The sequence below is a fragment of the Podarcis vaucheri genome (genome assembly GCF_965113315.1).
Source record: "Podarcis vaucheri genome assembly, chromosome: 13".
NCBI classification, from domain to species: Eukaryota; Metazoa; Chordata; class Lepidosauria; order Squamata; family Lacertidae; genus Podarcis; species Podarcis vaucheri.
Window position 1 is genome coordinate 850,453 of NC_138751.1, and position 15,971 is coordinate 866,423.

The following is a 15,971-nucleotide window of genomic DNA, read 5'->3' on the forward strand; positions in this document are numbered from 1 at the left end:
TGCTCAATTTCTCTAGGACTCCATCACCCCTCCCCTGTCCTCCATAATCTCTCAAGTAATACTGTCAAAATCCTGTTACAATGTATCCACTCTGTTTCTGCTTTTGCTCTCTAGTACAGAGTGGCTTAGAAATCACTGAAATCTTCAAAATTGATATAAAATCAGCCGTGGTTCTGATCTGCTCGTTCTCGGTGCCATTCAACTCAGTTCCCCTTGGACTCCATGATGCTGTCCCTACTTCCATAATCCCCAAAGCGGCAGGTCACGTACGCAGGAACTTCTTAATCCTGTCAGATAGTTTTGCAAATCCTTCCTTCGGGCAATACTAGGTGACAGACGATGTATATTCCTGGCCCATTGTCTTGCCACCACCGGTACTCAATAAATGTGTATCTATGTATATTTCCCGCTCCGCATATCCCCCCTCCCTCATCCGAAAATGCTAATTAATGTAATCCCACCTTTTCATAATGTATTCATGACGTGTAAAGTATATTCATGATGTAACTTGTGAAACCCAACCTTCCCATAATGTATTCGTGACGTTTCATGCACTGTATTCTGGGACATGGAGGGAAATCTCAAAAGTTCATGCCACCCCTTTCTCGCTGTTCAATCTCGCCTTGAACCTGTTGCGCAATAAACTTGGATCTTCTGCAGTTTGCTCCTGCGTCCGGCTGAGCTCATTTTCTTCCGCAGGGACCCACGGACTTAGTCCGATGAGCTGGGTGGCAGAGTAACCCCGCACCCAGAATTTTTCCATAACAGTTGGCTGCCCAACGTGGGGCTTGTGGTTCTCCCAAGCTGCTGACTGGGGGCCCCGAAATCTTCAGCCGGCTCCGGGCCATTTTGCCTGGGAAGATCCTTTTGGACCCCCAGCCATCTTCTGGGCGGTAATCGAAAGCCCTAGGAGTTCAGCCGGGGAGCAAAAGAGGGATCCAGCCGGCTTATTCATCGATCCCGGGATCATCATAGAAGACGCGTGAGAATAAGGAAAAAGGAAAATCCAGTGCACTGGTGGGAAGGGGGTGGAAGTCTCCTGGCAACTGAATTCTCTGCCCTCCTCTCTATCGCTCCTTCTTGCCTTTCTCTTGGTCCGGTTAGTGAGAGAGACCGTGGACCGCTGCTCAACCCGAAAGGGGGGTTCTGAGCTCTATCCCTTTTCCTTAAAATCTCCAGCCAGCCGCACCAATTGGGAGCCCGAAAGTAAGACGGAGAGACCCGACTTGAAAGATAGCCGACTCTCTGCAACGGGCATCCCAGTTGAAAGCAAGGGGTTGGAGCTCTCTTTCCGATCTTCCCGAGCGTCCTTTCTAGGGGGCAGGAAGTGGTCTTGCTTTCTATCCCAATCCCAGCCGCACCGGTCGAGCTACATACCACGTGTACTGTAAGCTCGCTTCCGAAAGCAAGGGGGATTTTCGACCCGAAATTCTATCCAGGGACCACCCGATCTGGCACTGCATGGCGCGGGCGTCCAGTAGGGCCCCTTTTCCTGAGATGTGACGATAGGTAGGAGGTTGCCAGGAGGGATAGCCCATGAGGAATTGGGCAGGACCGGCAGAGTGGAAAGAGACCCCAGGTTATAGGAAATAAGGAAATAAGGAAATAGGAAATGGAACGCAAGGAACCGGATAGCTAGAGCTCTCTAAAACCCACTAAGGAAGTTGCCAGGCAACTAGAAGCCCCTTCTCCTCTTTACTATACGTCCCTGTACTAAGCGTACCAAACCCCTAGACATACCAATCCTAATCAACCCCTCTTTTTTCCCCTTCTCTATCCCAGACACCCCCCAAAAAAAAGGAAAAAGCAAAAAAGCAACAACAGCAACGCATGCATCTATAAAGGGGTACCCAGTCAACCAAGCGTTGTGAGCCCTACCAGTCTGATTACCTGGTGGTGTGTTTGAAGAGGCAAGGAGGCTCATAAAACCATGTGGGACCTTCCTACTAATTTCACTTAATGAAGCCAAAGGTAGTGGCCCATCTCCTTGCAATAACCAACTAAAGGATGAGAATATATATGTTTACATGTTGTCTGTTATGTGTGTTGTCTGTTAATACATATATGAGAATATGTATGTTTACATGTTGTCCGTTATGTGTGTTGTCTGTTCCTTCTGTCTCTGGCAGACTGCCTTTCTTAAGTGTGCATAGTTTAAACTGCAAGCTTGCTTCAAAATTTAAATCTAAGGAAGTCATGCTGGATCTTAGCAGTCCTAAATAAGAGAAAATGAGAATGAAGTGTGCAAATGTTTACCCCACCTCTTGCTTTGCCCCAACTTTTGAGATTGCGAGTCTACAGTCTTATTTTGGAAGGTGCTGATAACCTAATGTTTCTGCTGCAAAAGCCTAGTTGAGCCAACTGCTCTCAAGCTAAAATGCAGTGTATGTATTTCATTAAGCATATGCCTATGAAAGTATGGTGTTCCTTCTAAGAAAATATCTGAGTCCAGTTTTAACTTTGATTTGGTTGGACAGAAGAGTTATTGTAAGGCTCCTGATATCAGTCTCTATAAGACTTCCTGGCCTCTTTTCTTAGAAAATGCCCCCCCCTGTTTCATTCTGTCTCTTTCAGGGTTTTTTTTTTTCCCTCCTTCTCCTTCTTATTCTGTGCCAGGAAAATTTACTCCTGAGTAAGCTTCCTTTAAAGGAAACTGCAAGGGGGGGCATAGATTAGGCTTACTATTGCTCTGCAAGTTCAACAAAATTGTCAAATCTATGGCTGTTGTAATTATTTGTGAGTGGTTATATCAATTGAATTAACTTTGCTTTATAAAAGATCCTCTCCCTATCTTAGGAAAATGTTAACTTCAATCTTCCTTTAAAGATAATTTCTATAGGTATGTGTGTGTTTCTGGTAGTACAAATCTTGCTATGAACCCTGTATTTTAGGGTTGGACTAGATGACCCCAGGTCCCTTTCAACTTTCCCAATTTGTGGCTGATGAGTTGAAATTCAGCCCAGGTTGGCTCTTTGTTTTTTAAAAGGTGTGATGAGAGGTGAAAGCCATGATGTTTGAAGCAGAACTGGTGATATCAAGCATTTAAGTGATTACAGTGTTTATCATTTTGTCTATTATTTACAAAAATCAGACTTAAAAGTCTACTCAAAGTTTAAGCACATACAAATGGATAATCAAGTAGAATTAGCCTTGACCAATCCATTTGTCTGCAAATGGTAAGGCCGAAATGACTGAGAATGTTTAAAAAAAAAAAAAATTCCTATGAATTCTAACTCTCTGGCCATTTTTACTCATAAATAAGAGAGCGGTTGATTGTTCCGCGAATGGCCAGAGGGATATTAGCCCTTTCCTGTACATAAAGGAAGCAGTCTCGTTTGCTTGGGCCGAAATCGCTAGCTTTGGTAAATACTTAAATTGCTGAGTTTCTCTTTTTTGTTTAAAATCAAACCCTGTTTTCAAAATCTACTCCATACCCTTCCCTTCCCTTATTCAAATGTTAATTTAGCCAAAGGATGCAACATTTTCAATAGTACAAAAGGTTTGCTGAGACATGAACTCTGCACATGCACAGAGGCTAGATCAGCTAAAGAAGAGAGAGAGAGAGGACGGGGGGGGGGACTGTAAGGAGGGAGAGGAGGTTTCTTCCAAATGTAAAAGAAAAGTCAGAACCATTGAGGGAAATCACCCTTAATCTGTCTTTGCCCCAGGGGCTACGTAAGACAAAAGGCTTAAAAAAACAAACAAACAAACAAACAAAACTAGCCCATCAAAAGTCAAGAGCTTTCCAGGTTCCAAATCTTAACATGCAAAATTCTTTTCACAGGTAAATATCAAAGCATTCCCCCCTGATTGGGAATTTTAGGAACAGCATTTCCTGACAGGCTTTTCACATGAAATAATTTTCCCTTTTAACAGGATATGTGAACCCTGATAACAAAGTGTTTGTCCCTTTTCCTCCCACAGCAACTTTCTTTCTGTTCTGTGAAACAAGTCTGAATCCCTGCTGTATTAGTGACCTCTATCTCTTTGTGCCTTTGACATTTTTTTAAGTTACAAATAATCTGTTTTCATTTATTTAATCAGTTTCTCCATGATGTCTATGAAGTTAATCGAAGCACAACCAAACATTGTTTGTGGAATGGTACTTGTTTACCTTTGGCCTGAGCATTTCTTACTAATTCTGTCATTTTGGCTAGTGCAAGGTACCTGCACAACTTTAAATTGCCATTCATTTTATTGGTATTAACTCATTTCCCAGTATTCCGCTATTAACATTACAGCTGATGTCACATCAAGAAACACTTTTATTTTCATTTGGGATGTTAGAATGCCAAAACAGATTACTTCAGGTTACTTATTAATTGTGTGTCTTAGCATTTATTTATTTTTGGTTCCTCATAGCTCATTTTTGTGTGTTTGTGTTTTACTTTGGGGGACATGTTCATCACATGTTGAAAGTCAGTCTCACGAAGTTCTTTTATTGAATAGCACATGGTGAATTTTAAGTTTTCCTCATTGTTTTTCCATTTTTTCCAGTCCAGTAGTAATATGTGTGGTTTTGATAATATCTTTGTACTATTTAATAATAGTTATTTTCTGAATCTGATGTCTTTGTGTCAAGTCCATTTTCATCTAACTGGTAATCTAATTTTTTGCTTTCTTTTTTATTTTTTAACCTTTGTATTTTTTACAGTTCTCTTTCTATACATGTGGAGTAATTTTTTATTTTATAATATGAAAAGAACAACAACAACAAAAATTAAGTGAAGGAAAGCAAACAAACTTAGCAGATAATCACAGTAATTATATGGAAATGTGATAATGAATAAAATGTTTAATCCACTAAGATTGTTATTATTTGCAGCTTCCCATGGAAACTGGAGGACATCCCTTTTACCTTTTGCCCTTTCCTTGTCTAACTGTGTTTTAAGTCACCCCAAAACCCTGCCCCCTTACAGGATATCACTTCTACAGATGTGCAATGATGAAAAGCAGCAACAACCCCTCAACTCAGTACTTCGCCATCGCAAGACCAGCAACAACAGACAACAGAGACTGCTGGGGGAGTGGGCCTGACAAAGGGGGGTGGAGTTGACTTACAAGGACATCTTTTCACTTGAACCTCAAGCCTCTGCTCCAAGATTCAAAAGATACATACGTAAAAGATCACAATGGTGTCAAGATATGCAACAGATATTTAATTATTTTGTTTTGTATTATGTGTTATTATGTAAGAATGTTGAAATGTGTCTGACAGTGTGATTTCCACAAAGGGGGGCAATTTATTGTGTGTAACTGTTTTTATGTTTAATGTCTTATTCCTTACACACCAGTGGAGAATTCTCATGCATTTTATACTTTCTAATAGCTCACACTATTGTGTAGTCCAATGTTTAGATAACCACAATTCGTTGTCCCACCTGGCACTATGCCAACCTTCCCTACCCATTTTAAAAATGTGCTAAAACTTGCTTTACCAAGGAGAAGCTTCTAAGAAACATGAAGGTGGATATGCTTTGGTTTAGCAGGAATGATTCCTTATAGACTTAAATTGACTTATTTGGACAACTGCCCTTGTTAAGAATGGTTTTCTTTTAACAGATTGGTTTGAAGAGTTGAGAACCATGGGGCAAGATAAATTCAAATTGGACTCAGTTTGAATTGGGCACGTGTATCCAGGCTGCAATTAGCCTTTTGGTCCGTTAAGTGCAAGTGAGCAACCCCCATGCGTGCAAAACCACAGCCTATAATAAAATCCCATAGCTAAAGGCCAAGGCGAAGACATCTCCCTCAGAGATGCCCAAACCTGTGCCAGCTATGGTGAATGCCAGGCGACATGGTTAAATGAAAGCCCTGAGGGGATTCAACAGACAGGATGTGTTGCTGTAGCACTATGTCAGTGTGAGACCACAGAAGAGCTAGCTTGACACCTGAGAAACACACAAAAATGGCGAAGGACAAAACACCAACTGCATTTTTCAGTCAATTAGACCTTCCTGTTAGGTGCAAAGCATAAAACACTATTGAGAATGCCACAAGTAATTTAGCAACAAAATACAAGAGATGTTCTTTATATAATACCCTATATGCAGCTACCTGCACTGATATACTTGCAAATGACCGTAAGAGGCATGGCTTGCAAGTCCCTTTCAGGTTTGCATAAAGCCACACATCCCATTCACCGAGATTTAGGGTGCGGAGAAAAGATTTGCAAGTTCTTACAGAACTTTAATGCAAATCTATCTCCGAATGGGGGACTGATACGGAACGGGGGGGGGGGGGGCAATGTCTTCTTCACTACAATATATTTGCTCAATTTCTCTAGGACTCCATCACCCCTCCCCTGTCCTCCATAATCTCTCAAGTAATACTGTCAAAATCCTGTTACAATGTATCCACTCTGTTTCTGCTTTTGCTCTCTAGTACAGAGTGGCTTAGAAATCACTGAAATCTTCAAAATTGATATAAAATCAGCCGTGGTTCTGATCTGCTCGTTCTCGGTGCCATTCAACTCAGTTCCCCTTGGACTCCATGATGCTGTCCCTACTTCCATAATCCCCAAAGCGGCAGGTCACGTACGCAGGAACTTCTTAATCCTGTCAGATAGTTTTGCAAATCCTTCCTTCGGGCAATACTAGGTGACAGACGATGTATATTCCTGGCCCATTGTCTTGCCACCACCGGTACTCAATAAATGTGTATCTATGTATATTTCCCGCTCCGCATATCCCCCCTCCCTCATCCGAAAATGCTAATTAATGTAATCCCACCTTTTCATAATGTATTCATGACGTGTAAAGTATATTCATGATGTAACTTGTGAAACCCAACCTTCCCATAATGTATTCGTGACGTTTCATGCACTGTATTCTGGGACATGGAGGGAAATCTCAAAAGTTCATGCCACCCCTTTCTCGCTGTTCAATCTCGCCTTGAACCTGTTGCGCAATAAACTTGGATCTTCTGCAGTTTGCTCCTGCGTCCGGCTGAGCTCATTTTCTTCCGCAGGGACCCACGGACTTAGTCCGATGAGCTGGGTGGCAGAGTAACCCCGCACCCAGAATTTTTCCATAACAATATCAACCGCTGTTTTGCAATGAGGAATTGCAAATAAGGAAGATCAAAAGGAGAATGTTTTTTTGGGGGGGGACTCTCTTCCTCCTCCTCCTCTCGTTCTTGCTCCTCTTCCTGGCAAAAGGTCTGCTGTGACGTTGGCGCTGCTGTGGCAAGTGCCTTTACTTAGCAGAGTGCATTCCCCTTTACACAGGAGGGGAGGGAAAAAAATTGAAACTTTCACTTTCGTGCGTCCCTCCCGGCGCGACGCTGCGCGCTGACGTCACGGGGCTGTAATGGTGGTGTGCCTCGAGATTTTTCTCATCAAACAAGTGTGCCTTTGCCCAAAAAAGGTTGGGAAACACTGATCTAAATGCATAGCTAACTGAGGTGTCCCCCCCAAAAAAAATCCTAGCTACGCCCTTGGCTCCTTCAGAAGATGAGGTTTCCAAGCTTGGCGAGCCCCCTCTCGTGGCTGCTTCTGCTGAGATTCCCAGGCTGGGGCTCCCTGCTTCTCTTGCCAGCCCAGAGGGCCCCCCAAATTCCCTCTCTGGGGGGGGGGTGCGCAAAGCACGCGCCTCCTGCTCGGGAGAGGGAGGAAAGGGGGCTATGGGCGCGCTCGGCAGGCCAAGAGTTAAGAGGAGCGGAGCTGGATTCCCAGAGAGGACCGGAAACAGAATCGCAGGAGGGCGGGACCTCCGGAGGCAAAGCCCCGCCCTCCCCGGAAGAGGGGGCTCCGGTCGCCTTTGCCGAGCTTCTCCGCTGGGTGAGTCTCCTCTCTCTTCCCCAGAGGGGGGGGGGCCGTGGGGAGAAGGGGGGGTCCCAGGGCTGGGGCAGGGGAGGGGGCATGGGGGGCTCCCCCAACAACCCGCAAAGGGGGGAGCAGAGGGTCCTCCCCCGCAGCCGCCCCCCTTTGCTACGCCCATGCCCCCTCCCTCTCTGCAAACCCAGGGAGGGGCGAGATCGCAGGAGCTTGGCAGCTCTGGAATCTCAGAATCGGGACCCACGAGGGTCCAACCCTGTGCAATGCAGGAATCTCCACTCAAATGCTGGGCAATGGGGAGAAAAAGCGCGGGGGGGGGCGCGCGCGTAGAAATGCCATAAATCAAGGGAGGGAGCTCAGTCCATAATCTGGGTGCCGCATTTGGCACCGGTTTCCGATTCCTCCTCAGAGGCAGCTCCATGTAGAGGGCAATGCACTCAGCACAGGAGACTCCTTGAATCGTAGAGTTGGAAGGGATCCTGACGGTCATCTAGCTGAACCCCGTAAAATGCAAGAAGGTCAACTAAAGCATCCAGGACAGTTTTAAAACCTTCATGGAAGGAGAGTCCACCAGCCTTCGCAGGGAGGCTGTTCCATTGTTGAACACCCCTTACCCTCAGAGACTTAGACAGAAGCTCCTTGAATCCATTGAGTCAATCCCCCTCCTCTCAGGTTCCTCTTTTCTCATCTCCCTCAACCATTCCTCATAAGGCTTGGCTTCCAGACCCTCAATCCCCCAGGTCGCCCTCCTCTGCCCACCTCCCAGCTTCCCACTATCCTTCCAAAATGTTGGTGCCCTTAACTCCAGGAGGGGTCTTTTGGCTTCTGTCAAAATGGGCCTTAACAAAGACTGACAATGTTATTGAAGAAAGTTTATGTGCTGAGAACAAGGAACATCCACCTCCTTAATTCTCCTTCTGAATGTCCCTATAACTAGTTGTCCCTATCACTAGTTTATCATGAATACTAAAACATGCTTCTCATCAGTTTTGTTGCTGTTGTTTAGTCGTGTCTGACTCTTCGTGACCCCCTGGACCAGAACACACCAGAGGCACTCCTGTCTTCCACTGCCGCTCATCAGTTATGCAAACCATAAAGAGCGGTAGCCATGATTCACCTACCATCTGATGCACAATGGGACTTTCCTCACTCTCCCTTCTTTGTGTCCCATGTGCCCTTGGAGCTTCCTTAATGCAAACAGCAAAACACACATAAAAATAATTCCATTAAGATGTTAAAAGAAACATGGGATTGTGCAGCAAAACAATCCCATGAAGACAATGCAGAAAACAACAAAACAATTCGTAGTAGATAATTGTTATACTCTCTCTCTCATTTAAAGAGTTCACTGTCCTCTGAAGACATCGCTGTTCGTTTCACGGGTGAGCAGTGGGAATTGCTGGATCCTGACCAGAGAACAGAAGTCATAGAGGAGAATTGTGGAATCATGGCCTCTCCTGGTAACCTTGACACAGGGCTTTATTTTTTCCTTTTCTTTTGCTTCTTCATCATCATCATCTTTTATTTATCCAATTTGCTTTCTTTTTCTATTTATCCTATTCTATTTAGTTTCATTTTTACTTAGTTTGGCTTTCATTGTATCCTAAATGGAAAACTTTTAGTAAAAATATATTAGTAAAAAAAATTGAAACCCCTGAAAACAAACTTCTTATCTCAGTATGAAAAGCAGCTCCTTCAGAGCATGTGAGGTTCACCCCAGTTCATCTCCCTATCTTCAAAGGCAGAGTGTGATACTGCTATCTTTGCCCTGGCTATCATAAATCATCACATAAGAATCTCTGCTCGCAGAGCGGCAACAGCCAAGAACTAGCCAGCCTCCCCCACCTTGGAAGTCACCGCTTCTGTCCCTTTTGCTTCACCAAAGAGATGAGTGACATTAGAGATGGAATGGATTTGGTGATTGCCCAGACAAAATCCATTCCAGAAAAGAGCCAGGCTTTTGGACTCTCAGGTTCCCATATCCCTGAATGCCAGTAAACAAAGCCAGTGAACCCTGAAGTAATATCGCATCTATCTCCTTTCTGTTCTTCCTCTCTCACAAGCATTAATGAGCATTTTTCAATAATTAGGGTTCTCCATTTCTTGCTGAGGCTCTAACCCATTTCTCTTTTCTCTGCAGGTGATGATGAATTGGAAATGAAGATCAAGGGAGACCATGATGAAATTCACATAGGGGAAAAACCAAATGAATATTTGGAATGTGGGAAGAACTTTAGTCAGAGTTCCCATTCAACTTCCCATCAAAGAAATCCAACTGAGAAGAAAACCTACCAGTGCTGGAAATGTGGAAAGAGCTTCAGTCGGAGGGGTCATCTCATTATCCATGAAAGAATCCATACAGGGGAGAAACCATATCAGTGTCTGGAATGTGGAAAGAGCTTCAGTCACAGGTCCAGCCTGACTTCCCATCAACGAATTCATACAGGGGAGAAACCTTTTCCGTGCTTCGAATGTGGAAAGAGCTTCACTCGGAGCGACTCTTTCATTTCCCATCAACGAATTCATACAGGGGAAAAGCCTTTTCGGTGCTTGGAATGTGGGAAGAGCTTCAGTGAGAAGTCCAATCTCATTTCTCATCAAAGAATTCATTCAAAAGAGAAATCATTTCAGTGCTTGGAGTGTGGAAAGAGTTTCAATGTTAGAGCCAGTCTCACTTTTCATCAAAGAAATCATACAGGGGAGAAACCTTATCAGTGCGTTGAATGTGGAAAGAGATTCACTCAGAAAAAATGTCTCACTTCCCATGAAAGAATTCATACAGGGGAGAAACCTTATCAGTGCTTAGATTGTGGAAAGAGATTCACATGGAGCAACTCTCTCACTTCCCATCAAAGAATTCATACAGGGGAGAAACCATTTCAGTGTGAGGAATGTGGGAAAAGCTTCGGTAAGAAGGGTGATCTCACTTCCCATCAAAGAATTCATACGGGAGAGAAACCATTTCAGTGTGAGGAATGTGGCAAGTGCTTTGCTCGTAAGGAATGTCTCACTTCCCATGAAAGAACTCATTCCTGGGAGAGCCCATATAAATGCTTGGAATGTGGAAGGAGTTTTAGTCAGGACTCCTATCTCATTTCCCATCAAATAATTCATACAATGGAGAGACCATATAAATGCTTTGAATGTGGAAAGAATTTTAGTCAGTATTCCTATCTCACTTCCCATCAAAGAACTCATAGCTCGGAGAATCACAGTGTCCCAGAATCATTGAATTCTTGCATTGGATTGGATGGTGAGAGTCATCTTCTCCAACCCCCTGATATTCAACAAAAGAATTCATGACAGACGGCCATTCAACCTTTGCTTAGAATCCTTCAATTCCAGAAGAGTCCTCCACCACCTGAACTTGTTTGTTCCAGAGTCAAACAGTTCTTACTGTCAGAAAGTTCTGCCTGATGTTTAGTCAGATTCTCCTTTCTTGTAACTTGAATGGATTTGTTTGGGTCCTTCCACCGGAGCAGGAGAAAGCAAGCTTGCTCCCTCTTCCATGGCCCAGCTCTTTAGATACTGGAAGACGGCTTTCACATCTCCTTCTCAATCTTCTCTTCTCCATGATAAACATCCCCATCTCCCTCAACTGTTCCTCATTAGGCTTGGTCTCCAGACCCCTGATCACCTTGGTCTCCCTCCTCTGCACCCATTCCAGCTCATCAGGGATGAAGCTCATTCAGAATCTGGCACAAAAGGTTTGGTCCCATCAAAGCCATTGTGGAGATAAAAGAAGCAGCTTGCAAAAGGGATGGAGGTAACCCAAAATGCCTCATCCGTAGTGAAGTGCATAAACTGTGTTACTGAGAGGAAGCTGAAACCTCCTTTCCCGCCATGTTGGCAACATATCTTTCCTGCATTTCAAGGGGTTTGACTAAAGGACCCTCAGTGCTCCTTCCAACTCTACAGTGCTAGGATTCTTTTCTCCTGTCTTGATGCAGCTTAGAATAGCATTAGCCTTTCTTTGTTGGTGCTTCACTCTGTGGACATAACAGCCCTGGATGCTTTTTATATGTACCGTATTTTTTGCTCTATATGACTCAGTTTTTCCCTCCTAAAAAGTAAGGGGAAATGTGTGTGTGTCTTATGGAGCTAATGCAGGCTGCGCAGCTATCCCAGAAGCCAGAACAGCAAGAGGGATTGCCGCTTTCGCTGCGCAGAGATCCCTCTTGCTGTTCTGGCTTCTGAGATTCATAATTTTTTTTTCTTGTTTTCCTCCTCCAAAAACTAGGTGCGTCTTGTGGTCTGGTGCGTCTTATAGAGCGAAAAATACGGTACTACTGGCTAGCTAGTTGTCCCTCATCTTATATTTGTGCAGCTGGTTGTGCCTGCCAAAATGCACATCCTGACATTTGTCCTTATTGGAATTGATAGAATCATAGAGTTGGAAGAGACCACAAGGGCCATCGAATCCAACCCCCTGCCAAGCAGGAAACACCATCAGAGCACTCCTGACATATGGTTGTCAAGCCTCTGCTTAAAGACCTCCAAAGGAGGAGACTCCACCACACTCCTGGGCAGCAAATTCCACTGTCGAACAGCTCTTACTGTCAGAAAGTTCTTCCTAATGTTTAGGTGGAATCTTCTTTCTTGTAGTTTGGATCCATTGCTCCGTGTCCGCTTCTCTGGAGCAGCAGAAAACAACCTTTCTCCCTCCTCTAGGTGACATCCTTTTATATATTTGAACATGGCTATCATATCACCCCTTAACCTCCTCTTCTCCAGGCTAAACATGCCCAGCTCCCTTAGCCGTTCCTCATAAGGCATCGTTTCCAGGCCTTTGACCATTTTGGTTGCCCTCCTCTGGACACGTTCCAGTTGGTCAGTGTCCTTCTTGAACTGTGGTGCCCAGAACTGGACACAGTACTCCAGGTGAGGTCTGACCAGAGCACAATACAGTGGCACTATTACTTCCCTTGATCTAGATGCTATACTCCTATTGATGCAGCCCAGAATTGCATTGGCTTTTTTTAGCTGCCGCGTCACACTGTTGGCTCATGTCAAGTTTGTGGTCAACAAAGACTCCTAGATCCTTTTCACATGTACTGCTCTCAAGCCAGGTGTCACCCATCTTTTATTTGTGCCTCTCATTTTTTTTGCCCAAGTGCAATACTTTACATTTCTCCCTGTTAAAATTCATCTTGTTTATTTTTGCCCAGTTCTCTAATCTGTCAAGGTCGTTTTGAAGTGTGATCCTGTCCTCTGGGGTGTTAGCCACCCCTCCCAGTTTGGTGTCATCTGCAAATTTGATCAGGATGCCCTTGAGTCCATCATCCAAGTCGTTGATAAAGATGTTGAATAAGACCGGGCCCAAGACAGAACCCTGTGGCACCCCACTAGTCACTCTTCTCCAGGATGAAGAGGAACCATTGATGAGCACCCTTTGGGTTCGGTCAGTCAGCCAGTTACAAATCCACTGAGTGGTAGCATAGTCAAGACCGCATTTTACCAGCTTCTTTACAAGAGTATCATGGGGCACCTTGTCAAATGCCTTGCTGAAATCAAGGCAGGCTACATCCACTGCGTTCCCTTCATCTACCAGGCTTGTAATTCTGTCAGAATTCATTTTCTGCATTCCTATAACAGCCTTTCCTTGAAGGTGGTGTTACAGTTCTCCCCCTACTCATCTAATGCTGACAATAATTATACCACGTTTTCCTCCAAGGTGGTGTTACATGGTTCTCCACATTTTCATTTAAGGCTGACAATAACCCTATGAAGTAAACTAGGCTCTGAAGCAGCGCCTGGCCTCCAAGGTCTCCCAATTAGCTTCACGGCCGAGTGGTGATTTGAACCCAGGTCTCTCAGGTCATAGTCTGGCACATAACCACTATATCACACTAGCTCCGTTTTGAAACTCAGAAAGTGTGCATGCATGTGCCTCTGCTTAACATTAAGTGCAATATTCTGGTCTTTATATTCAAAGTTTTATGCACATGTACCAAAACAATTGTGGTGAGGATAGTATAATCGTAGATTTAGGGTAATGTTAGCTAGGGAGTGGGAGAGAGGTGAGTGTTGATTGGCTGAGAGTTGGAAACGGGTTGGAGTAATTCAACAATATATGTGATTGTAAATTGTTTTGGCAAGGGGGAGTTATTGGTTTGCTTTGTTCTTGTTCCAATTTTTATTATGCATTTTGTATTTCTATTTTGTGTTTTTATGCCATGAATTGCCCTGAGATCTTTGGATGAAACGTGGTATAAAATATAATTAACAAAGAAACAGATACAATTAAAATAGTCATATTCAAAGTTAGTACCTTCTGGACTTCCTGGTTTTCCTGTCATTATAGTCCCTGTACTCTTCAGCAGCCTCAGCTTTTGTAGCTGGAGTCAGTCTGGACTCTCCTAGGCCACATGGGAAAAGGCCTGCAAAGCAGAAGGTCTTCCAGGACTCACAGCCAAGATGGCCTCTGGCCTCTTCAGTAAAAGTCAGAAGTTGAACTCAGTACTATAGGAACAGCCTTCCAGTACCCATTGGTGCAGTACAAATAAAGTGACAAAAGAAAGAAAAGCAAACTGAAGATTTGAAACCATACAGCTATTAAGAAGAGTTTGGATTTGATATCCCGCCTTTCACTCCCTTTAAGGAGTCTCAAAGCGGCTAACATTCTCCTTTCCCTTCCTCCCCCACGACAAACACTCTGTGAGGTGAGTGGGGCTGAGAGACTTCAGAGAAGTGTGACTGGCCCAAGGTCACCCAGCAGCTGCAGGTGGAGGAGCGGAGACGCGAACCCGGTTCCCCAGATGACGAGTCCACCGCTCTTAACCACTACACCACACTGGCTCCCTATTGTACACTGTTACCTTGAACTTCTCGTTTTTAAATAAATCAGTTGTACTCCACCTCACACTTCATTCTTCACAACGTTGGGGGTGAAGTGTTCAGGTCAGAGTTCTGGGGTGGCAGTGGGAATAAGGGGGTGTTTGGTGAAAGGCCCATCTGTGCCCCCTGAATGCAGAGGGAAGGTGGAGCAGGAGGGGGGGGCGCAACATGGGGAGAGAAACAACCTCCGTGTGGTACATTCTGAAGCGTTTATCAAAGTGCTTCATATAAAAAAACTTTTATAACATTCCTATAAGGTAGACCAGTAGCATATGCACAGCTTTTCTTAAACTGCTAAAATGAGCTGTTACACTTTAGGTAAATAGATGTTCCTGTTTTTTAGACGAGGTGGGAAAATGCTCAAATTGGTTTCTGTTACTTCCCTCTTGCTCCACTGTTAATGGGAAAATCCGCGGGCTCCCTTGGACAAAACAAAGACACCAACCAGGATAACTTGGAGCAAAACAGCAGCCTGTAGGCTTGGCCTTGATTGAACTGTTGCAACAGGGTATTCCCCTCACTTGCAGGAGAGAGGAAAGACCCAGAAAAATGGTGTGCCAGACCTTATAAAGACTTTTGAAATTGCCACCCTGAAGATCAAGCCCACCCCCAGAAACATCATGCATACATTACAGAAAGGAGGGGTTGAGGGAGGAGTTGTGGTGGTAACCTGAGTGTCCTGTCACCTGGCTGGTTCTTCCTTTCCCCCTGCCCATGAGTCACTTCCAGGAGACACAGGGGAGTTGGCAGTTTCCTGCCCCCAGAGGGAAGATCTGATCATTGTCCTTTGTTTCAGTCCATGCTGAATCCACTCCCATATGCAAGTTCTTTGTGATCCTGATTGTCTTCTGTCTGGGATCATCAGGGTTGGCATAGCGACTGGGCAGGGCTCCTGTGGATGTGCTGGGATGCTCAAGGGATTATGGCTGGCCTGTATCAAACCTTCCCCATTTTGTAGTCCTTCCTTCATGGAGTCAAATAAAAGTGGAACAGTGCAACTCCGATGTATGGTTGATTTTCTATGAATTTATAACAGAAGCGTAGCGTATGTCGTGTGTGTGAAGTTTGTACAAACTGAATGATGGGGGGGGGGTTTCCTGCTACAAGCCCCTGGTGTCTCCCAGCCCCACCCTCTTCGCCCCCATCGCCTGGGTCTCCTGGTTCTTGCCCTGGAGCCACCACGACCAAGACCCTGCGAGCCTCCCATTTCCTCAGGAAGGAGAGGATGACGGGACCCCCCATGTCTCACGAAAGCAACAACAGGGGGCGCAGAGGGAGAGGAGCTTTTCCCGTCTCTCAGGGATGCTTGGGATGCCAGCCTTGCAGGGGGCTGGACTGGATGGCCCCTGGGGGTCCC

General features: G+C 44.8%; 1 protein-coding gene across 1 annotated transcript; it reads left to right on the forward strand.

The window, feature by feature from the left end:
- The first annotated feature begins 7,640 nt into the window (after positions 1 to 7,640).
- Positions 7,641 to 11,554, forward strand: LOC309518017 (uncharacterized protein). The gene is made up of 3 exons (XM_082197785.1): positions 7,641 to 7,780; positions 9,120 to 9,237; positions 9,918 to 11,554. Exons 2-3 carry the CDS (start codon positions 9,225 to 9,227, stop codon positions 11,078 to 11,080), a joined length of 1,176 nt encoding a protein of 391 aa, XP_082053911.1. The 5' UTR covers positions 7,641 to 7,780; positions 9,120 to 9,224; the 3' UTR covers positions 11,081 to 11,554.
- Positions 11,555 to 15,971: the final 4,417 nt, after the last annotated feature.